Source organism: Tenrec ecaudatus, chromosome 10 (assembly GCF_050624435.1).
Source record: "Tenrec ecaudatus isolate mTenEca1 chromosome 10, mTenEca1.hap1, whole genome shotgun sequence".
Taxonomy (NCBI): domain Eukaryota; kingdom Metazoa; phylum Chordata; class Mammalia; order Afrosoricida; family Tenrecidae; genus Tenrec; species Tenrec ecaudatus.
The window spans coordinates 34,931,704-34,956,164 of record NC_134539.1 but is presented as its reverse complement, the minus strand read 5'-3'; the positions used below and the strand labels follow the sequence as shown (position 1 = coordinate 34,956,164).

General features: G+C 51.2%; 1 protein-coding gene across 1 annotated transcript in view; it reads right to left on the bottom strand.

Annotated features, from left to right (window-relative positions):
- FRMPD1 (FERM and PDZ domain containing 1) overlaps positions 1 to 24,461 on the bottom strand; it is a 48,645-nt gene that overhangs the window by 2,941 nt on the left and 21,243 nt on the right. Inside the window, exons 5-14 of the mRNA XM_075558983.1 lie at positions 23,412 to 23,519; positions 18,435 to 18,530; positions 12,910 to 13,035; positions 11,344 to 11,463; positions 9,383 to 9,519; positions 7,043 to 7,169; positions 6,836 to 6,931; positions 6,346 to 6,528; positions 5,462 to 5,609; positions 302 to 1,087 (exon numbers count right to left, since the gene is read on the bottom strand). Coding sequence (XP_075415098.1) covers positions 302 to 1,087; positions 5,462 to 5,609; positions 6,346 to 6,528; positions 6,836 to 6,931; positions 7,043 to 7,169; positions 9,383 to 9,519; positions 11,344 to 11,463; positions 12,910 to 13,035; positions 18,435 to 18,530; positions 23,412 to 23,519 — 1,927 coding nt within the window. The remainder of the gene's footprint in view (positions 1 to 301; positions 1,088 to 5,461; positions 5,610 to 6,345; positions 6,529 to 6,835; positions 6,932 to 7,042; positions 7,170 to 9,382; positions 9,520 to 11,343; positions 11,464 to 12,909; positions 13,036 to 18,434; positions 18,531 to 23,411; positions 23,520 to 24,461) is intronic.

Genomic DNA, 24,461 nt, shown 5'->3' with positions numbered 1-24,461 from the left:
CCCCAGGCCCCTCTGTCAAGTACATGAGTGCATGTAAAATGCCCAGTGTCGAGCTCGTGCCTCAGAGGGCGGGCCTTGGAATTAGCGAGAAGGGATTAGAATCATAGCCTAACACTGGACACTAAGAGGGCTCTTAAGAGTCTCTCCGCCTCCGCCCGCCCTTCTGTATTTCTGTGGTGCTGATGTTAGGAACAGATGCAGCCAAATACACCATTTCTGTGTGTACCATTCAGGGGCGCTCAGAAGCTGCCGGCAAATCTGCAGATCCGCCGCGGGGGTGGGGGGGGTGGGGGGCACTCACCTGCGAGGATGTCAGGGGGCGTGAGCTTGTCGGCTGCGTCATAGTATTCCTCATCGGAGCTGCATTCCGCACAGGCCAGGGCCGGGTGCGGGCCCAGGGTGTCCAGCGTGGAGCTAGGCTGTCCCCAGCCTGGTGGGGGGGCCCCGTGGCGGGACGCGGAGCTCTCGGAGCTGTCGCTCCGGAGGCTGGCCGGGGAGACGCTGGAGCAGAGGCTGTAGAAGTCGGTCCGGCTGCCCTCGTACAGCCGGGGGTCCAGCCTGACACTGACAGCACCCAGCTCCGGGGCCCAGCAGAAGAGCTCGGGTGCAGGGCTGCGGGCAAAGTCGGCCTTGTGGGCCTGAGGACTGGCTGTCTGGGCCAGGTCCAGGAGACACAGGAAGCCGCTGGTTTCGATCCTGTTTCTTTCCTCTTGGCTGTCAGGATCTAGCCTCTCTGGGAAGTCGGAGGCGCTGAAGTGGAAGAAGCCGGACCGACTAGAGGAGCAGGCGTCCAGGTCGTCCTCTTCCAGCGCGTCCATGGACTCGCTCGAGCTCCGGCAGCCTCGGCTCTCGGTGTTGGCCGAGTCGGATGCCTCCGACTCCGCACTGTCCGTCGCGCTGCTGGCCCCGCACGTGCTGGGGCCTCTCCTGGCCACCTCAGGTGTGGCACCGTCCCCAAGGGGCTCCTCCTCGTTCGCGACAGACCTGCAGGAGGCCGGCTTTCCCAGGCGCCTGTCCGACAGAGGCTCCAGTACACAGTCCATTTCAGAGGACTCCTCTGAGTCACTGCAGGCCCTGGACTCGTAGCCTGTAACACAGGGGACACGGAGCGTCACAGAACCGCGTGAGGGGCTGGCTGATCCCCGTGTGTCCTCCCGAGCCCCCCCACCTGCTCCCCAGAGGCCCAGCAGCCAGGGGCACCCACATCAGTCACACCCGTTCCCACACACAGTCTGTGGGAAGACTCCAGCCAAAGCCTTCCGTCCTGTCTGCCCCAGGCCCTCCAAACAGGCCTGGCCTCAAATTCCTATTTGGAGACATTCGAACAGGCAGCACAGGGCAGTTATCTCTCCCACAGCTCTGGTCTCTCTCCACACAGGCTCATCGGATAGCCACACCGCTCGGCATGGACAGCAGATGAGGGCATAGCACACCCGTTTTCCAGATGAGATGACTGAGCTCCGTAAGTGCTACTGGTTCGAGATCTTGCAGGTCTGCCCGATGCAGGACCTGCAGGACTCAGAATCCCATGCCCTCCTCCTCCACACACCAGGCCACTTTTCCAGCCTCGGCCAGGGGGTGGGGAACACCTGGCCCTCGGGCCATACAAGGCCCAAGAGATCATGGAGAATGTGCTAAGATCACCTGCCGCACTAAAGAGAAGCGGTACACGGAGTGGCCCACAGAGAATTGTCTCTGTGCCTCCCTGCAGGGAGACCCCTTTGTTCAGGGAGACAGTGGACCTTCGCTGTATTTCACTGTGCTGTGGGCAGCATCACCTATGTGTGGCTCCAGCTGCCATAGCGAGCCCCTCTCGGATGCCCCTCACCTTGCCTCCTCTGTCTCCTCCCATCCGGGCTGGTCACCCCGGTGTGCTCTAGAGAGCCTTCTCTGACTCCGTATCTATTTCCATGCCAGTTCTGATGGTCTCATTCCATTTTATTTTTTCTTAGTTATTTATTTTATTTTCCCGTTTATTTTTAATTCCACTTTAATTATTGGAAAGTTAATCCTGTCTTTTGTTTTCCTTTTAAGAAAATTCATTTTCTACCCTTATTCCAAAGAAATCACGTTGTCAAATTAAAATAATAATAACCATAAACGCTCATTATGATTTTAATTAGCATAGCATAACGGTTTATAAACTAATATGGGAGCGTAATAATGCAATATTAAACACTCCCAACTCTAAACATCACAGACCATATCATTGTATTTTAAAATAGTTTCCATTTTAAACCATATTCCATTTATTTAAAACAGAAACATAAACATTGTTCCTAAAGTTATTAAAAGTCCAATATTTTAGCAGTTTTACAAAAGATATGCAGATATCTTCATTCACGTTGTTTTTCCATTTGTTAAGATCTTTTATATGTCTCAGTAAAACGGATTTTTCTTCAAATAAGCTCTGTTCATTCCTCTACTCCAGATATAGTTCCTGTATAGAAATGTCAAAAAATATTTTCTCCATTCTGTTTTCCAACATTTTCCTCCTAATGTATTCTGGATGAACTACATTGAAGCTGTTGATTGTGAAGCACTTATTTTACACACATGTGTTCCTGATACCTTTTTAGGATTCACAGGTTTTCAGTTAGTATCTCGAGCTTTCTAGGTAAACAAGGCCGTCACACGGGCAGCTAAAATGTTGTACCCTCTGTTCTACATCAGCGATTACTTTTCTTCCTTGGCCGTGTCGCATTATATAGGCTAGGACTGTATGTTATACTAATTTGACGTGGGAAATCTTATTTCTGATTTTAATGGGAACAGCTCTATTATCCCATTAGTGTCATGTTGGCTGCTTGTTTCACATACATACATGTTTGATCTTAAGAAAGATTATTCTATTTCTGATTTTAAAATCGGAAATATGTGTTGAATTTTATCAATCCTTTGGTATCTATCTATAATAAGCATTCTTTTTCTAGTTGATCTCTTAATATAATGGATGGATTTGCTGATACCAATATGTTCTTAGATTCCTAGCATCAAGTAAGTAATAAAATAAAAAGTAAACAAAAAACAACCAGCAAAGATTTAGAGGCTCCAAAAATTTGGACTAATAAGGTGACTTTTATAGCAGAATTGAGAAATGTATACCCTATACACGATACTACAATTTTGACTATTAAAATGGATGCATTCAAGCCACGATGGTCTTGATAAACTTCAAAATTCAGAAACAGAAGTTCAGTTCAGAGTGTAATAAAACAAAACGTAACGGATATATAAACTTACCTTCCTTTTACATATTTCATTTTTTCAGTACCCCTATATTCAGTCTGAAAGTACTAATGCTTTGTCTTTGTAAGTGAGATTAGATTATGTTTCGATGCTTTCTTATGCTGTCAGGGCCGTATTGTCTACACAGAAAGCATTTGGAGCGCTGGGACTTCCTGCCGGGCTCAGGGTTGCTCCCGGCAGCACGGGTCCTTCGAGGGCTCGTCTGTAAAGCCATCAGGCCCCGGTGTCCCTTCTAGAGCTGAGCGTCAGTTCTCATTTTTCCCCTGCGGTTGGTCGGTTTGTTTTGCTTGCTTACTGGACGTGCATCTACTTTGATAGTTTCCTCACTATAAACTGTGTACAATATTCTCTTAAATTTTATGAGAAAGCGATTTAAAACATTCAAACAAGCCCATCACATGATTTGGTCACCTGCAAGTTTATAGGATTTAAGCTTTTAAGTGGCCACGTACCATTTATTTAAAACACTGGTGACCAGTCAGACACGTCAGCCTCGCGGATCTGCCCCTGGGAAGAACTCTTAAGTGTCCATCAGTATAGGAAGATCTTATGCCCTCACGGCGTTTGTTAGGTCTACTACTTGCCGTCACTCGACTTCTCAAACGCTTACTGCAACTCCGCAGCTCTGCCGTGGGAGACCAGAAGAACGGACTTTCATACGTGTCAGGACGAGCGGAAGTGTAGCCAGAATACTGCTCGTTAGAAGTCAGGATGGCAAGACTTTGCCGCGTGTAGTTGGACATGTTATTAGAAGGGACCACCTTCCTGAAGGAGACCTTAGTAAAGTCGAGGGTCAATGAAAACGAGGGAGACCCTCAGTGAGGTGGACGGACACCGTGGCCACACGGGGCAGCAACGTGAGGCGGGCAGAGGGCCGGGCAGTACTTGGTTCTGTTGTGCACAGGCTGCGGTCAGTCAGGGCGGACCTGATGGCCCCTACAGCAACAGTAATGATGAACTCAGTCCAGCTTTCGGCTTTTGAATGGTTTTTCTTAGGTTGCCTTATTACCTTTAAATTTTTTTAAATTTACACGCTTGATTGATGTTGTTTTCATTTTCTTGTTTAATAATGAAATAAATATTCCTCTGAGTTCACTTTTGCCCAATCTCACAAAATGTGAATTATTAAAAAAAAACATATACACCCCCCCTAAAAAAAAAACCCTCTCTAACTGAAGGGATGCTCACTTTTCGGCAACTACCAGCTACCTGTTCAGTGATGCCGAGAAGCTGGTCCTGGGATGAAGGCAGAACTCGGGGGTGTCGCTAAAGCAGGCTCCTCTCAGTTCACCCAAGTATTAAAATCCCAGGAATCTCCCTAGCTTATTATTAAATGTGGCCACTTAAAAGCTTAAAACCTATAAACTTGCAGGTGACTAAATCATGTTACAAACAAAGGTAACAGAACTCAAAGGCCACGCCTCCCTGATTGTTCTACCTGTGCTCTTGAGGTGATCTGCTTGACCAACATGGAGGAAAGGGCACAGAGCAGGCTGCCAATTGGCCCCTCTCGATTTCGTGTTCTCCCATTGGTAGCTTGGCATTAGCCATGGTGGGAGGGTTTAGATCACAGAAAGAGCTGATCGCTTCCAATGGGGACTTTTCATTCCCGGCAGAGCTGGCTGTACACAGTGATGGGCACACCCCTGGAAATCGCCTGCACAAATAGCCCTGCGGCCAACATGACTGCCCGGGAGTTGGCCCCTCTGCGTACACTCCATGTCTTCATTCCTTATATGATTTCCGGTACCTTCTACTCCCAGGTACCTGCATTCTCCAGACAGGCTAAGATGGAGAATTTCCATCTTGCTTCAAGCTGACACACAACATCAAAGAGCATCTAGCACAGGGGACGCAGAAAGGTCATTTGTATTTTCTGAACACGTGATGCTGCTTTTTGCTGGGAAACCGTGATACAAACACAAGGGCTCTCAGAGATGGGCTTAGGACACGTGACAAGCAGTCAGGGACCTTCAGCTGTAGCCCCTGGCTGGAAGAGACTCTGTCTGGGATATAAGGAAGGCTTCCTCAGTCCCACTCATTTAAGAATGATCAACGGTTTACTGAAAAATAAATGACTAGCCCGTAGCCACTTATGGCGAATGTCTTCCAAGTCTCAACTCGGCTCCATTCGGACCCTCCTTCAGGCTGCCCTTACCTACCAAGACAGTGAAATGGGCCCGTCCTGGCGGGGCTAGACTCGGCACCTCACCTTCTTCAGCAGACACGCGGTGCCCTTGCTGCCTGGTTCCAGGCCACAGGAAAATGGAGGTCCCCGAGTCCACAAACAGCCTGCAGTACCCAGCTATCAGGCAGGCGAGGTCTTTCGCGCTGTTAGATTCCAGCAACAACGTTAGAACCTTCGAAGGTAAAGCAAGATTTTGTATCTATAAAAGGTTGAGCGACAACCCGAAAACCGACAACAAGGTCAGGTCGAGTCAGTGACAGATTCCAAATACACCTCAGCCTGGTCTATGTCTGTCTGTCTGTCTCTCTCAGGCGCACACACACTTCCTCCCACCTACTTCCCACGAGTTTCCTCTCTGCTGCCCTGTACTCCCAGGCCACCATTCCCACCACCCAATCCAACCCTATTCATTTGCACATTGGGACCACCCCCCTTTGCAGATCGGACCTCAAAAAGAAAGAAGAACAGCAAGCGGAGGATGGGGGGCAGGGTGGCGATAAGAATAAAACACCATTTCTGGGCGCATTGCAGCTTGATTGAAAGGAGGACCTTTCAGAAGGGCGCAGGAGCCCCTGCCCCATTCAGCTAGCCTGTGACCACACCTGTGATGGAACCTTCTCGTGCGCCCATCAGTTTCTGAACCCAACCAGACCTTCCCCATGGGAGAGCGCATGGGCCAGTTCAGTGTCTACAAGGAACCCTTTCGGGGCTTGCCCATGAACGTGCCCCCTGCAGAGAAAGTTTGTATTCTTATGGGACAGGAGGGACCATCTGTCTTTTTATGCAAATGCTGGGCATTAGCTTTCATGGTTACTGGAAAAAAACAACAACCACATCATAGCAACGTTCCCACACTGATTTAGCTCGCAATTCTTGAAGCTGGATCAGAGCCTCTCCCGTTGTGTTACCTTGATGTCCTGAAGGTACACCTTGACCATGCTCACTTTCTCAGACTCCTCCGTGAGTTCTACGCGGCTGATGTTCGAAAACTCGGCCAACGTGGACATGATGTTGAGTTTGCTGTTGATAATTTGGCTAATCCCATACTTGGCTCCAACTAGCAGGGCAATGTAGGATTCTCTGTCCTGTAACTTCAGAAGGAGGGATGGGAAGGGGGTTAGTTTCCATTCGTATGCTAGGATGGGTAGGTCTGCTTTGTGTTGTCAGCTACCCGGCCTCATCCTCAGCTTCTCTGAAGGGGAGACTCACGTCTGATGCCGCTCGACCATGGTCAGGCACCACGCGAGAGCCTGAGAAACGCTCCTCCGTGTCTCACTAGCTGGTTTCTCAAATAAACCCCAGCCCCCTCAGCGATGTGAGGCTCAGAGTGTAAATTGATTTTCAGAGGATCTCTAGGGTCCCAAACACTGTAAGACCTCACAGTTCTCCAACACCTACCATTAGCGTCGCATTGAAGACCTTCCCACCATACGTCTTGAGTTCTCCAAGGATCTGTAGGTAATTTAAGCGTAGCTGAGCAGCAGAAATAAGTTGCTTAAATAGAAAACAACAACAACAACAAAGATGGTTGAAACCAGAGTTGTTCTCGGCCCGGCCAACGATGAAAATGTTCCCCGGGGCTTTGCAATCGACCGCCCGCGTTACCTTCTGTCGGGGCTCCAGCAAATTCTGGTTCCTCTTCATGTGGAAGCTAATGGCTTTCTTGATGTCTTTCCCTTTCATGTTTCGGAGTAAAGTTGGCGATATGAAGTTCTCTATGCCCCAGTCTTTCCTGCGAAAGACAATGAGGCCCGTGTTCACAGTGTACTTGGCTTTCTCAAAGAGCATAATTACACTTGATTCAGTACTTAGTGTTCCCACGAGGCTGCAATTATAACCTCTTCCTCCAGCGAAGGAAAAGAAAACGTACCCATGTGTGTGTGCATATATGTATTGTGTATGTATGTGTGCATAATACACACATACATATGTACACATGTGCCACAGAACCCTCTTCAGCCCCGCACTCCCCAAGTTGAAAGCTCATTTCTCTCGGTCCCGTGTGAGCAGCTCAGAGTCATTTTTTGTCACCAGATTTATGCCTAACAGTGATTGTAGAGACAACAGACTAATGGGTCCCTAAAGCCAGGCTTCCGAATGGTGTCACCTTGCGACAAAGTCCAATTCCTTAGTCCTGCTGCCTGCAGACTTGACTCGGTACTTCAGGGACAAGCCAAGGGTCTGTTTTGCGTGTGAAGCAGGATTCTGCTGTCCACAGAGGGCAGAACTAATCTTTGGTGGGAAGGTTAGCAGACACAGGTGCTGCAGACCAGAGCCAGGAGAAACTCTAAGCTGTGGATCAAGGGGTGCTGGGATCCTAGGACCGGAAACGGTCTCCGTGAGGCACTGTCATAGGAATCAGCTCACACTACCAGGAAAGGTGAATCCCTTAGAAGAGCTTAACATTCAAGTTGACTTTGAATTTCCAAGGTAGGCACCAGAGCACTGGAGGTTCACCAGGGGTGTCCTGTGGTCTCACAAGGGATCACCAGGTACTAACATCAGGGAGAGTCATTCCCAGCAGGGAAGGAAACAGAGAGGACTGGACAGAAAGGCAACAGACAGATGGGTGGGCCGTGGCATCATCAGGAGGGTGTAGAGCACACTGGGGGACACCCAGTGATACCAAAACAATTGTCAAGGTGATTTGCACCCAGTGTTTAAGCAGAGACAGGGGATCTTAAAACAAAAATTGTCCTGTAGTTAGTTATCAAAAACATTTTTTTGAAACTTACATACATACCTAAAAGGGTAAACCTCTCTGTTAATCTACTCTTTTAATCTTCTAACCCGCTGGAGCCCTGGTGGTGGAGTGGTTATGTGTTGGGCTGTGATCTGCATGGTCGGCAGTTTGAAACCACCGCCAGCTCCTTGGGAGCTGTTACAGTCTCAGAAGGCCCCAAGGGGGGTGGGGGGCTCACTATGAGCCATCATTGACTGGATGGCAGTGAGAATGCACTCCGGTCAGAGCCGTCATTACTGCCCACTGGCAGTGACACTTTGGATCACGTGGTTTCGTCTGCCTGCACCCCAAGCCTGTGCTGTGGTTTTCATCCTGGCTGGTGTTTTGGCGCTCACAGATTGGGTCGGAGGAGCCCTGGTGGAGTAGTAGCGTACGTACTGGGCTCCTGACTCTGTACAGTCAGTGGTGCAAACGCACCAGCCACTCCATGGGAGAACGGCGAAGCTGTCTGCTCCTGTCCATAGGTACAGTGTTAGAAACCCACACAGGCAGCTCCACCTGTGCTCAGGGTCACCGTGAGTCAGCATCAGCTACATGGCAGCGAGTGAGATTTCATCAGACTTTCTGGAGATTCACCGACCGACAAGATTGTAATAAGGAGTACTTAGGAACCTGTGTCAGTGAATCTTTGGGAATCAAGTACAATGAAAGGAAGAAGAGGAAAAATTTAAAAGGCTTTTGCTGAGTTACTAATAAAGAATGTTGTAACTAATAATGCTATCATTCAAGGTAGAAAGAGTTTGTGTTCACACAATCTAAACACATTACCTTAAACAATTTATAATGATAGTGATCACATACTGGTCTGTGATTAAGGAGCCCTGGTGGCATAGTGCTTATGCATTGGGCTGCTAACCACAAGGTCAGTAGTTCAAAACCACCTTGGGGGAAAGATGAGGCTCTTTGCTCCAGTAAAGAATTACAGTCTCAGAAACCCACAGGGGCAGTTTACCCTGTCCTATGGGGTCGTTTATAAGTTGAGTTTGGTTTGGGGTTTGGATTCTATGGCTCAGATTGATAATACACATTACTAAGGATTCTATGTGGCTTGGAATGGGAGGAGGGCCACCAGGGGCTGGAGGCAGCAGGAGTGAGCACCCTGGGATGCGCCTGTGGGTAGGTGGGTAGCTCTCAGCTTCTGTGGAATCTAGCCCTTCTGGCCAGGGGCCAGCAACACTGGACATGCTGGCACAGCCACTCACTCAATGTACTTCAAGGAGATCTTCTGGGGTTGGGCACACGCGTAGATCCGTTCCTGGATGTGCAGGGCCGCTAGTCGGAGCGCGGAACTGCATTTCATCTCCATGGCAAAGCGCTCCTGGAGCACATCGCTGCAGCTCTAGGAGAGACCAGAGGGCGCGTTGGGAAGCAGGTGGGGCCCCACTGTGCTCCCTTTGAGGCCCGGCTCAGTGTGTCCGTGCCTGTGTGACCCTGGCGCAGTTCCCCAGGATATAAAACCTACCTTACACAGCGGCTGCGAGTTTAAAGTTGAACTGTGTGTATGAAATCATGCTTACACACATGTTGGGCTGCTAACTGCAAGGTCAGCACTTCAAAAGCCCCCAACTGCTCCTCAGGTTTCCTTCTTACGACAGCAGTCTCAGAACCCCCCAGGTATAGTTCTACCCTGTCCTGTAAGGTCACTGTGAGTCGGAATCGACTTGAGTGAGTTTGGTTTGAGTGCATTTGAAAGTGGTGGTGTGCAGGGGGTACCAGGGTTCCCCTTGACTGCTAACTGAAAGGCCAGTAGTTTGAATCCACCAACAGAGCAGTTTCACAGGAGAGAAGACCTGGCAGTCAGTTCTCGTAAGGAGTGTAGCTTAGAAAACCCTGTCGCTCACCTCGACTGTGTCACATCGGGTCCCTGTGACTCGGGATCCACTTCCTGGCCCATCACGAGAGCAACATAGGAGCAGAATCACACGGGCCTGAAATGCTGCCGTGACGGTTACTTACTGTCACCATTTCAAAAAGACTTTATACAAATCGATTCATAGAGCTCGATTTTGGTTTTTTCCCCCATCAAGGAAATGATGACAGGAAATGAGGAGGGGTGAGGACCGGGCAGCGTTTCCTTCTGGTGGACACTGTCATGAGGAGTCGAATCTGACTCCGTGTCACTGAACAGAAATAAATGGTAATGCTGTTAGGCAGCTTAGCCTAGGGAATTGGGAAGTCCATTTACGCATGCCCAGGAGAGCCAGCATAAGAAAGCTGGATTTTCCCGCTGGTGGGCGCAGATGAGCGTTATACCTGGAGCAGCCCACCTGGGCCAGGTGATTGCAATTCAGCCAATGGGGTCGTTCACCACACCTCCCCCGGGAGCCCTTGAAAAGGTAGGGACCAGAAGGGAGAGGGGCTTGTCTGGTCGTCTTCGTGGGAGGAGAGAGCTCTTTGCGTGACCTGGGGCAGTCTCTGCCAGGCCGCATGGTCAAAGGAATCCTATGGGTGCCGCGTAAAACCTGAAGCTTCTTTTAACTCTCATTAAATTCACTTGGGTCACGAGCCCGGCTTCGGCGTGAAATCTTTCTCACGCGGAGCCAAGGACTGAGGTTGGAATTTAGCCAGGAGAGAGAGACCTTACAATGCCTGACTGACGAACCGCTTCCATCAGGATGAAAGCAGCTCAGGTAAGCAGTGGACTACTAACTGCAAGGTTGGCGGTTTGAACCCCCAGCCGCTCCACGGAGGAAAGATGAGGCTACCTTTCTGTGGAGGTGGAGTGCCGTGGACGCCATCTGGACTAGAGGCTGCAGGAAGTCAGGACGGACCTGGTGGCAGTGGGTGTGGTTAGGGTGGACGTACGCTGTTTCCCACTTTAGAGTATGGTTACAGATCAGAGAACCGATATTTGGCTCTTTGGCTAAAGGGGTGTTACAAGCAAATCATAGCACCTTTCTAAGACCCCATTTATCATCCCTAATATCAGGCTTTTCAGCTCAAAAGCCCCTTTTAGTAGTAAAAGCCAACATTCTAACAATCCTAAAAAGGTATTAGAAAATGTATCATCTACACTGAGCACGAAACCTAAATTTCATGATGATTTTGCAAATCTCCAACACAGCAACTCAGGGAGGGACAAGGGAATTCTAAGGGAGAAAGGTAATTAATTCCAGGGATGGCTTAATTGGCTTGAGCTCTCATTTGGAGTAAGCCCGCGCACCTGCAGGTAGAGGTATTCAAAGGCCACGGGGTCTTCTTTCAGGAGGTCCAGAGGGTCCTTGGGAACGAAACACACCCTGAAGAGACAGCGGCAGTCATGTGACTCTTCCCTTTCCACCACCTGCGATGGGCAAGGGAGAGAGGCCATTAATGTTCTAGCTGCCCCTGTCCCTGGCAGTTATTCCAGGATACAGCGTTAAAGATCAAAGACAGAGCGAGGCCCTACAGACATCAACCTGAGCGCCTTTCGAGAGCCTTCCACCTTTGCTCTTAAGTCTGATGCGCTCCTCCATGGGCAGGAGATGTGAAAGTCCAGAAGGGAACAGGTCCCTCAGAGCCCAGCTCCCAGGCCACATGCACAGCCCCGCACCCCTGCCTCCCCCACACCCCCTTCTCGAGGACACCCATTTCCAGCCCCCGGTGAGTTCTTCCCAAGACAGTCTATGCATGCTCGTGCGTCTGGAGGTGGGTGTCCTTTTCTTGACCACAAGCAATCCTATTTGCACCCGGTCTCTAGATCACTTAATAACTACCACGCTATTTCAGTGTCCTCTTCTTCACGGCCCGACACTTTACCAAACAAGGAGTCCTTGTCAGGAACCATTCTTGCCTGACACCGGGTCCCAAGGGTGGAAGACAAAGTCTCCACCTCCCTGCCTCTAAGACGCCTTCTGGCCGCCCTCCTTCCAACCCCGATGCGCTCGTTCTTTAGATTTCCACGGGGGGGGGGGGGTGCGTATTCTTCCCCACCACCCTCACTGAAGCACACGGATGGCTGCTGCTTCAGCCTCCGGTACCCATGTCCAGCTTGGTCAAGGAGCACGGAAGCGTCAAGGAGGAAGACCCTCCCCACGAGGTGGACGGACGCCGTGGCCGCGTCGACGGGCTCAACCAGAAGAACAGTCGTGAGGACGGCACAGGCCCGGGCAATGTCTCGGGGTGTGTGGCGCGTAAGTCCGCTACCAGTCAGCAATAACTGGATGGCACCTCGCGACAACGACAACAGCGTGATTTAACTCCCGTTTCCAGTTCAAGCGGAATCGAAATGGTTTGCATTTCAAAAATGCTAGCCCCAGTGTTATAAATTGGCGAGTGGACTCAGAAGCCTTCTCTCAGGAGGGCGGCTCAGAATGGTGGCCAGGAGGTCGTGTCTCCTTTCATGCCCTCCCTGCGTACACAGCCCCTGCCCCTGACTGCCCTCCAAGACCCTACCTGTCCTGGCAAGAGTGGGCACCCACCAAGCTTGACTGCACTGACCGGTGCTGGGCTTTCAAAAGCTGGTTCCAGAAATGACCCCTGCTCGAAAAGACTGTGCAGGTTCTGTCTGCTCTCCCCTGGACCCAGAACCAATTGCTTCCCCACCATCTCAAAAGCCAAGGACGGGGAGGTAAGAGCTCTGTAAGCTTGCACCCGTGTCCTGTCTGCCTCATGGCATCAGAGGGACCCCAGGCCCGATGGCCACCCCCTCAGTCCGGGGCTGAGGATGCATGGTACCTCTGCGGCACAAGGAAGCCCCATCCCTTACTGCAGAGGCAGAGCCTGCCCCGGGAGGAGGGGCCGCCCGTACCTGCTGGATTAGCTCCTCCTCATGCAGCAGGTGCAGCCGGGAGATGCTGTACTGCTCCTCCAGCACCAGAGCAAAGTAATCGATGCTGCGGATGGACAGCTTCTCCTTCACCGTGAGGATGATGTCCTACGGGGACAGCGAGGCACGGGGTCAGCCCACCTGCTCTGAGAAGCAGGCGGCTTTCCTGCTCAGGCGCCACACAGGATTTCCTGGGGCTTCGCCCTGTCCCCCTGGGCATCTGGGGAGAGACGTCACTGCTGGCTGAGGCCCCTGCTCAGCCAGGCAGCCGAGTCTCCAGGGGGCCTCCGGCGCCAGCTTTGTCAGGGCACCTGCAGGACTCAGCAGCCGCGTTACGGTCTCTGCCCCGTCCCCGCTCCTCAGGGCTCTGGGCGACTGCTAGGGGGTGTCTGCACCTTCCCCAAGGTCTCGGAGTTCTTCTCTGAGGTTCCGGGTCTGAATCTCCCACCTACGTCACTGGGAAAACGACCTGCCGTTTCTCCATCTCAGAGCCTTCCTCCGTGAGATGGAGGGAACACCGGCTCAGCAGAGCGGCTGGCAGGCCGAACCAGGGTCAGTCATGTGTGGGCCGTGCCGATCCCCGCTCACCACAGTGGTCTTTCCACTGGTGCGGTGGAGAGGTTCCGAGTTGGGCTACTAGCTGCAAGATCAGCAGTTGTAACCCACCAGCTGCTCCTTGGGAGAAAAGAGTTACGGTCTTGGAAACCCACATGCAGGGTCACAGTGAGTGAGCGTCGAGACAGTGGCAGCGAGAGTTGAGCCCACAGGGTGTGTTTGCCGCTGCAGGGCAACCAGACAGGCTCCCCCTGAGGTCCCCCCCCCTGCCTGCCCTGCCCAACTCTGTCCATTACTCTTCACCAGACACCTTCTTTCTCACTTCAAATCTCAGAATATGAGGCTTCTTCAGAAAGGCTTTCTCTGGCCACTTGATCTACACGTGGTTGTCCCTGATGCCCTCTGGCCCAGGGCTCCTCATATCTCCTTCACCATTAGTCACTGTCGTTTTCGCCGACCCTGCTGCGCGTGTGTTCTGCCGTGAGCGCGTGTAGGAAAGAGAAGAGGCGACTTCTAGATCCGAACGACCTGTGTCTGCTGGGTGCCTGGGTCAACTGCGGACTCTTGTCTACGCCACAGGCTCCTCATCCATCCCCACAGGGCAACCTGAATACCTACCGCACAGGCTGTGGTCTGCAGTACGTTCACTTCCTCTTCTACGGCACGAAAAACAATCCACGGCCGGATGCTAAGAATTGTTTTCTAATTTATTGTTTTCATCCCCTTTCGCTCACTGCCATTGAGTCAATTCCAACTCATCGCAATGCTAGAGGACAGAGTAGAACTGCCCCATTTGGGTTTCCGAAACTTTACATCTTCATGGGAGCAGACAGCCTCATCTTTCTCCCGCAGAGCAGCTGGTGGGTTTGAACCACTGACCCGGTGGTTAGCAGTCCAAGGCAAAACCCACTACACCACCAAGGCTCCTGATCTTCCACCCAGGAGATGGGAAACTTCCTGAGAACATGAATTTTGTCTGCCGTGTACTCTATTACATTGGCATCTGTACTGTTGTTAGATGCTCATCAACCCTGTGTCCCACAGAGTAGCTATTTCTTCTCATTCGGAGTCCCGCCCCATCAGCAAAGTCCTGGAAGCTCTACTCCATCGACATCTCAAGGTCAACTCTACTTTGAGGAGGCAACTCTTCCGATCCGAGAGGTGCATTTTCCAGCACCATCGCTGACACTGTTCCGCTGCTGTTCTTAATGTTTGGGCACTTGCAGCCACTGAGTGAGAGTTCGCGTAACGTGTGAATAATCAACACAGATTCATCAGAGAAGTCATGAGAGAGTCTCAGTTCTCTGAGGCCTGCGACTCTTCTCCTGACATCATCCTGAGAAGTAGCAAGTGACCAGGCCCTGAAGAGGGAATCTGCTTCAGCACGTCAGCATTAATTCAGGGCCAGTTTGCCTGGCACTGTGCTGGGGATGGTGGGGAACCTCTCTACTGCTCCACGCCCGTCTGCCTCCTTGGACTTGAGCCACACACTGCTCCTGGCTTTGTAGAGTCCTGCCCTCCACCTTGCATGGGAGCAGGGGGTGGGAAACATGGTCGACAGTCTAAACGCAGCCCACCCACTGCCTGTGCTTGTAAATGGGGTCTTACGGGAACCAGCCCAGTGGCAGAGTGGAGTAACTGCCTCGGAGCCTGCAGCTTGTAAAACATGGAATGCGCACGATCTTGCTCTTTACAGAGACGCTGACCAAACCCTCACCCACAGGCACTTGTGCTCGCCCTGGGTCAAGAGCATTCAGTGTCTTCCAGTGGTTCAAGATTCGTGGCTACAATGTCCTAATCAACACCCCCACTGACCCCCAACCCAGCTTACACTGTTGCTTCTTTCAATGCTCCCTCCTCACAGGCCCCATAATCTTGCCAAATTTATGCATTCCCGGGCTTTGTGGGTACAGATTCCATCACCCAGGAATCTAGGACGCCAGCTTCCCACACCACTTGTGGCCCATGCTGTCAAACTCCCATCTACCTTTTGGAATCTGCCCCATAGCCCACCACGCCAGGGAGACAGTTTCCTGAACCTGCCCCAACACAGCTGCAGGATCGAAAACACGGGACTCTGTCTCCCCGTGAGTTGTCCTCAGGCCCCATCTTCTCTCCCAGCCCCAACCCAAGATTCTAGGCTCCTGCAGGGCGTGACCCTGAGCAATTCACTTCTACCTCACTAGCTCCGTCCACTGCCTGAACTCAAAAAGGGTCCTTGCTGTTCCTTGGGTTGAATGACAACATGTCCTTGTTTTGGGGACAGGGGGTTTTCCGATGCAAGGACTTCGCTTTCCTTGGTATGAGAGGGGACAGAAGTCCCTGAATTGACTTGAACGGCGCCCTCCTCCTCACCGCATTTGCTTGTAGCCTTCCGTCTCTATATCACGAAGAGCTCCGAGACGTGATTTATTAAAATCTTGGTTCCTACAGGATTAGACTGGCTAAGTCCTTGATCATTTTCCCGACTCCTATCATCTTGGGCTTAACGCCCCTATGATGGGTGTATTCACTGTGAATCGCCTCACAGTCTTTCTGGCCACCATGCCACACGGGGACACAGTTTAAAGGAAGCATCCCTTCCAATCCACTTGGATCAGAGATGACAGAGGCAGAGCCCTGTCTAACGCGTCCACACAGACTTCCTGTGTATGCCTGGGGGCTGAGCAGGGCAGGATCCATGCAGACCACATATGAACGCAGGTGGGAGCTAGTGGACCTCGGCAAGCTTTTGATCTCTTGGGGCCTGTTCTCTTGACCGCAAAGAGGGGGCTACTCACAGTGGTCACGTCACACCCTGGGGCATTCAGTGAGATTACATTCAAGGTTGGGCCAGGACAGTGTCTGTCATATAGGACAACCCCCCCCCCAAAACCTAAACCTGTTGCCGTCCAATTGCCTTTCCCCTGTAACAATCCTATAGGAAGAGTGGAGCGGCTTGTGGGGCTTCTGAGGCTGAAATACTTAGGGAAGTAGACGGCACATCTTCCTCCTGAAGAGCAGCTGGGGGTTTCAAACTGCCGACCTGTCAGTCAGCAGCTGAGCACTTGCCTGTGCCCCCAGGGCTCCCGGCATCAACACAACCAACACCACTCCTCCCTCGGGGCACACTCCCTCCTCTGCCTGGGCTTGGGCCTTCCCAGGTTCACAAAGGCTTTCGGTAGAGCCTCCCAAGTCACACTTCCAGGAAGGTCGGAAAGGATAGGTTTCTTGGAGCCGTCTAAGAAGTGCCAAAGGAAGAACTCAGCAGGTACGCATGTGTGTGCACGGTGTGTGTTCCTGTGTGCCTGTGCACACCTACGTCTTGGCTACCGCCCGTTACTGGGCGTTCACTGGCCCACCTTCCCCCAGCAGCTGGAGGAAGAGAGCTGGCTAAGTGTTCCACTGTTTGACAGCTGTTGGCTTCCTTTCCTGGGGGGTAAAGACTGGGCTTTCTTCTCTTGTGAAGAGTTACAGTCTCGGAAGCCCGCAGGGGCTATTCTACCCTCTTACAGGCCTCTGGGAGTTGGCATAGACTCAATGGCAGTGAGTTTGGTTTCTTGGTTTTCCCTTATTGGGGACTCAATGGAACACCATTGACTCCCTTGTTAAAAAAAATTGATGCCTGATTTAGTTTACTGTGCCAACCTGGCTGATCAACACATGAGGGGTTAATTGAAGGGTGGAGAGATAAATGGCTCGGTGAGCCTCGCCTTTTGAGTTCTCAGGTTTTTGCTTTCTGACGGTCGGACCAGGGTGCAGCTGCCTTAGCCAGTTCCCTGCTTTAGCTGGCAAGGCTGACTTCCTACAAGACATCCCCAAGGAGAAGCCACATGGACCTATCCTGATGCAGCCCTGGGTGCTGGAGCAGCCGTGTGGAGAACCCTGCCAGTGCTGAGATGCTTACACGTTCACTGACTCGGCTTTCCTCCGGCAGTCGGCATCATTGGGTGTGTTTTGTGAGATGGAGGAGGACTTTGTGGATTGGTGTTAGACATATGGGTTAATGGGTTAATGTTGGACTTGTGGGCTTGGGCTGAACTGGGTTGGGATGTTTTCTTGATGTGTACCTACCCTTTATATAAAACTCCCTCTGATTCTTATGGGTTTCTGTGGATTTGTTTCACTAAAGTACCCAGACTAACACAGTGCCATCTCTTACGGTCTTCAGATCAAACCTCCCAAATCTATAGGCTGGCATTTGAGGTTCCACAGTCAGCTTGTCCCACTCCTCCCCCAGGAACACCACCTGCACCAGCCCCGTGGGGCCGTTCACAGTTTCTCAAGGATGTTCCATTGGACCGGCTCCCTGCATCACTTCCTGTGACTCCCTCAGACGGATGCTCTGTCCCCATTGTCCTTCAAGACCCCACTCCTGCTGACTTCTTTCCAGAGCCTTGACTGACGCCATGGGATGGAACAGACTGTTTTTGCCCTTTTTCCACCCCTGCTTTTTATGGCTCTTCTTTCATCCAGCCCTGGATGGCTGGGAGCAACCCGAAGGTCCGCCCTCCCCTAACAAGACTGCGAGCTCCCCTTGGCTGGCTCTGTTCCCCACGCAGGGTATCTCAGGAGAGGGGCACCTCATCAGCTGGACTGACCTCCATGCAGCGCAGAAACTGGGCCTCCTGTGACATTCTGCCTGGCTTGCGGGTAGCTCTGCTCTTTTGAGTAGCAGGGGGACCAACGCCCACTAGAGAGGCAGGAAGTCCAGCTGTTCAAGGGAGCTCGAGGTTATGATCAGAAGATGCTGGACAAGTCACTTCACCTCTCTGAGCCTCGATTTCCTCTCGGGTAAGATGGTGATAAAAATATGGTGCAAAGAACTAAGGTAACCCCGGGCTTGGCTAATTGCAGGTGCTCAGATCCAGGTGACTGCAGACCCGAAGAGCAGACACAGAGCCAGATGCCTGCTGGTCCTGAGAGCCAGCACACTCAGACTGGGAAAGAGAAGAGAAGTTTGCGCTTCATACCTTGACAGTTGTGTTTGCCTCAAACTTGAACGCTTTGGTCTGTCCATTCTCCAAGTACAGCTTGAGTACGTTGGGCATGCACAGCAGAGAATGACCCTGGAAGACACAGCGTTGCATTAAAATCTGTCCTTCTTGCCCTTGATGGGGAGAAGTGCCCAGCCAGCCCCAGCGCTGACTGTCTAGGGCAGCGGCCTCCTTTTCGCCACCTCACCATGGCCAGGGTCGATGTAGGGCAGCTCAGGACTTCTGCAGTGGGCTCAGACACGCCACACAGAGAAAAGCATCCTTTGCCATCCGGCACGAGATCTGTCAGACGTAACAGACGGCGGAGTAGAGTGAGTTTTGACCCGGGCTGGCATTCCCTACTGGCTGCCACCCTTGCAGGATGCAATTTGGCAAGTAAGATGGCAGGCATGCCCACTGTCTGAAATCAGCCCATGTGCGGCCTGGAGAGCTCACTCAAAGACTGTTTCATGGCCACGTTCCGTGTCAAGATGCACCCAGGGGGGAGAGCCTTGCTCCCTGCTTCACTCAGCCCTCCCATCACCCCTGGCTGGTGAGTTCTCCTAAGGGGCGCTGCTGCTCTCGAAAGGGCTCTTTGGGAAGGAGACGCGGGAGTGGTCCAGGTCTGCTGACTTTGTGCCAGCCCAGACTCCTGCAGTGGCGTAGGGCAGTGGAGAATTACCTTTGGGTTTCAGGAATGCCCCGCCCACCAGGGTCAGCTTTCTTAAAGCGCTCTGAATGTCCAGCTGTAGGTACAACGGCCTGCAGGGATGCTGAGAGGGTCGAGAGACCCGTAGATTCGAGCTAGAACGTTCCCTAGCAGGTGTCTCTGAAAGAGTTTGGGAAGAAGGCCCACCGGGTACAGAGGTGTGTAGTCTTCTCTTAACAAAACCTGAGAGCCTTTCCGAGAGGAATCAGGACTCTTCTAAACACAAGGGCCCGTATGTCTTCTAAACAAGATGCTCGCTCACCAAGCACCATCTGATCGCTTCCTGGTTTTTAAAACCACAGCGGTTTTCAAAGAACAAGGGCTATGTTCTCACGACAGAGTCCTTTCACCCCAAGTCCAGGACGGACGATTTCCAACTGTTCACGTGGTTAGCATTTTATCTCTTTCTCGCCAGGAATTTAGAAGTCTGACCCTTTAGATTTTCCAAGGGGGAAATATCTGCCTTTATTTGTTCTTTGCTGTTTGTGATTTAGCATGTCTACCAAAGAATCACATCCATAACCGCTACACATATCTACTATTCCTGACTTTTCTCTAAGGCCATTTCCAATTTGTAGCTATATTTTAAAATAATAGAAAGCTAAAATATTCGACTATGTAAAATTCCATCTTCAGTTTTTTTTGCTTTGTTTTTGTCTAACACTCATTTCATGTACACATCTTCATGAGGGCTTAAGGGTTATCATTTTAATAGCTTTACAACATCTGATTGAGCTGACTTCAGAATTTATTTGACCACTCTCCCACTTATTATTATATATGAAGAAGAATATGGTTCCCGGACTGGAGGAAGGCTTATTAACAACCTTCCATATAGAAATGCGCAACCTGGCTTGCTGAAGGTGAGGCGGACTTAAAGCGCTTGCTGATGAAGATCAAGGATTGTGGCCTTGGATTACAACTCCATGCTAAGAAAACAAAAATCCTCACAACCGGACCACTAGGGAACATCATGCAAAACGGAGAAGAGATTGACCTGCCAAAGGTTTCTTTGCTTGGATGTGTTGCTTGGGCCCATAACCAATGCTCATGGAAGCAGCAGTGCAGAGAGCACAGGCCGCCTTGCATTAGGTGACTGCAGCACACGCCCTCTTGACGTGCTGGAAAGCGAGCGTGCTCCTTGGAGGACTAAGGGTCTGCCGGACCCACACAACGATCTTGTCCGTTGCTCCATACGCAGGTGAAAGTGGGACACTGCATCAGGAAGACCGAAGAAAAACAGACGGATTGGAACTAGGGTGTTGGCAAAGAACAGTGAAAGGACCGTGCATCGCCAACAGAACAAAGCGTTTTGTCTTGAAAGTACAGCCAGAATGCCCCTCCGAGGTAAGGATGACAAGACGGGGTCTTGTATTTTGGGCGTGTTGTCAGGAGAGACCAGTCCCCGGAGTAGGACACCGCGATTGGTAAATTGGAGAGGCAACAAACGAGAGGAAGGCTCTTGACGGAATGGATTGACATTTTGGTTGAAAATCATGGGCTCAGAAGAGCTGTGAGGAGCGGGTGCTGTTTCGTCCTGTTGCACATGAGTCAGGACCCACTCCATGCACCGACAACAACACGGACATGGACTATCCAAGAGTCTGCCAGCAGAATGAGAAGCTCTGTCTTGGAAGAAGTACCGTCAGAAAGCTCCTCAGCAGCAAGGATGACAAGGCTGCATCTCTCGTACTTTGGACCCGGGAGGAGAGCCCAGTCCCGAGAGGACACTGGGTCGGCAAAGTAGAGGGTCAGTGAAAGGAAGGAAGCGCCTTCAGGAGATGGACTGACCGGTGGCTGCAACACTGGGCTGGAGCGGCAATGACTGCAGCTGGCCCTGGCCCAGGCAGGGCTCCCTGGGGGTACGGGGTCCCCGTGAGTTGGAACCAAAACAACTGCTCACACCTGACCTTGAAGATGTTTCCTTTGCCACGACCATTACCTTGAAAAGCGTGGATGTTTACATTTCAGTGAGTTAGCAGGTTCAATCAATAGGAATACTGTTGTAAACCATTTCCTACGGCATTCAGGAGTTCAGAAAGTTTGTTTTTCACCCTCCCAAGATGTGCGATCACATTTGGGCTTGGGTCTCGGCTCCTGGAAGCCAGGCCAACCACTGAGGCTTATGAGTTGGGGCTAAGAGGGCTCCCTGGGGGTGTCATGCTAATGAAGCCTCATGAGACATAATATAATCGATCACGATCACATGGTAAAACCAGTGAGAGCCTAGCACCCTGGAGTCCACCTGGAGCTTCCTGGTTGGCGACAACGCATGGGAGAGGACAGCACGTCCCCTCGGGACATGGACCCTCCATGTTGTGAGCCCTCGCAGACCTCACCCGGCTCATCTCTTCATTTGGAAATGTCTGTTATGTGAACGCCGCTGTCGTGGGATTGCTGTCTCCCACGAGCTCTGTGTGTTGTCGCCGCAGCTAGGCGGAAGTGGAGGGAGTCCTGTGGATTGCAGCTACTATTTTGAGGAGTTAGCGAAAAATCCCAAGTTTGGGACTGGCTGGTCTAGAGTAAAGGGAGTTATATGGGTTCCTGAATTTGCAGCTGGGACCCACTGACCTAGCCCTGGCTGCATAAGGAAGAGAAAGAGGAGGCTGGCCGGCAGAACTAGAAAGAGTCCTTGGTTTCCTGAGCGGCCAGCCAGCATCTGCTCGGCCAGCTCCAGGTAACTAGGAATGAGAGAGAAGAGAAGCAGGACAGCTGGGGTCTGAGCTGAATAGGGCAGGACAGCTGGGCTTCCCACAGGATGCAGTTGGTGTGGGGGGTGGCATTTGTTACCTGCCACACAATCGGGTGTCAGAAGTGGTTGATCTTAGCCTCCCTGGACATTGCACAGTTGGCATAGTTGTTAAGATTCACTAGATCGACCCAGAAATCACTGCCCCACACCCTGTACTCCACTGCCCATCCCGTCTCTAAAAGATTAAGCGAATTTACAAAGCCACGAGTTAACGCATGAGTTCAACCACTTTCTCAGCATCAAGACTTCCATGCGCACAGTGGTACGTGAGCTTTTTCATGTTACATCTTAGTATGTTCTCTTGTATTCCTTTAACTATCAGTAAGATGAAGCCTGTCTTTAAAATGGTGGCTTACTTACTATTCCAGATTCTTCCAGGGCGACTGTGTATCCCTGAAGAGGTCTCTTTACATTTCCAGTGTGTGTGTGTGTGTGTGGGGGGGGAAGGAAACCAATTTTAGCCTCTTTTAAATAGTTGAAGATCTGAACAGGTAGGCCATCGTGCTTTGAAGAGGAAAGTTTTCCAACCCATTTTATCACCTTTTAACTAACGAAGATCTGACTAGGTAGGCCAATGTGTTCCCAGGGGGAAAGTTTAAGAAGCGATGTTATTATCTTTTAAACATTTGCCGATGAACAGGTAGGCTACAGTGATAAACCCTTCCTGACTCACTCACTGTCTCTGCGTCTGAAGTCCCACGGCCGGGGCTCCTGTACTTCGTTGCTATGTGACCATAGGGGTTAAAATTCTTAACTTCTCTCCGCCTCTGCTTCCTCATCTGCCAAAGTAGTAACTAAGGACTAGGTACACATAAAATTTAGGTACACATGATAAATACCCAATAGATGAGGCTTTCTTTTGGAAAACAAACAAACAAACAAACAAATAAATAAAAAGCACCTGGAGCCCTGGGGGCATAGTGGTTACACGTTGGGCTGCTAAGTGCAAGGTCAGCAGTTCAAAAGCACCAGCCGCTCCTTGGGAGAAAGGCAAGGCTTTCTGCTCCCCTAAAGAGTTAGAGCAGCGGTTCTCAACCTTCCTCAGGCTGCGACCCTTTCATATAGTTCCTCATACTGTGGGGACCCCCAATCATAAAAGTATTTCCATTGCTACTTCTGCACTGTCATTTTGCTATGGTTATGAATCGGGCAACCCCTGTGAAAGGGTCATTTGACCCCCAAAGGGGTTGCGACCCACTGTTTGAGAACCACTGAGTTATCGTCTCGCAGACCCACAGGGGCAGTTCTTTCTACCCTGTCTTACAGTGTTGCTATGGCATGATTCAAGGGCAGCGAGTTTGATTTTTGCTACTGACGACGATATAAATTAAGTTCAAGCCTAAACCACAGCCAAAGGCTTGGCTCAAAGAGTTGTAAAGGCAGATTGACTCCCGAGTCTGTCAACCCGACACAGGCAGAAGGAGCTGCTCAGACTCACAGGCACGGCTCCTCTCCCGAGTCACCACCAGGAGGCAGCTCCCCGCACGGCTTCCTCCTCTGACTAGCGACCCACCTGGCTGTGGCCGCTGATGCGGACTTCCTCGGCAAAGTGCACCTTCACGGGGTTGGTCCTCAGCCTGGCTCTTTTTTCCTCAGTCAGGAAGGACGACTTGGGAACCCCCTGCAAGACATGCAGCACAGCCCACTTCAGAACGACACGGAAGGTTTGCCTGCCCTCTCGGGACTTAAACACACACCCACGGCCATTCTGGATTTCACTGGGACCCACAGGACAGGACATTAAATGACAACCCATTAAAAAAAACCTCTCTTTTCATACTATCCAAGGATCCCATTCCTGATGTGCCCCCAAACGACTGAAGCTTCAACATGGCAGGAAATGGCCGGGGTGAGAGGAAGACAAGCAGAGGCAGGCTGTGAAGGCCACTTGGATTTTAAGCCACGGTTTATTACTCGACAGCTATGATTTATTACTCAAACATATATAACTAGGAAAGCAAACCAAAGGGGGGTGGGGCGTGTGGGTTTGTAGTAAACAAAATAACCCTCCATCTGGGCCACGTCATTTCCCCTTCGTACGGTGCTTCAGCCTCTTAGAGCTGCACACCTACAGGAGCTGGAAGCCCTGGGATTGAGCCTAGGCTCCTTTCAGTCCTCTGGGCGGTACCCTTTCCCCAGAGTGGGGCAGAGTCTTCAGAGGCTGGCTGTAGTGTTTGTCACTGAGAGCCGGTTGTGACACTTAGCCACACGACCAAAAGGATGTGATGCTCCTGTGCGAGGGTCTGATTCTCTAACTCTCCTTCGATTTTTACATCTGACGGGCGGTTTTGGCATGCTCCAGGGACTCAAACTGCGCTCCTTTGAAATGTTCTTGGATTTGGGGAAATAATAAGAAATCTGAAGGGGCTAGGTCATGCCTGTAGGGTAGATGGAGTGAGCTCCCCCTCCCCCAACTTCACAGGATAACCATTGTTATCTTTGAAGAATTAGCATGTGTGTGATAAGGGGAGATGGCTGAGGGGGGGGGGGGGATTCCTCAAGGCAAGTTCTCTGGCCTTTTCCTTCACCACTGCAGTTTTCCATGTTCCTAACACAGCCTCCT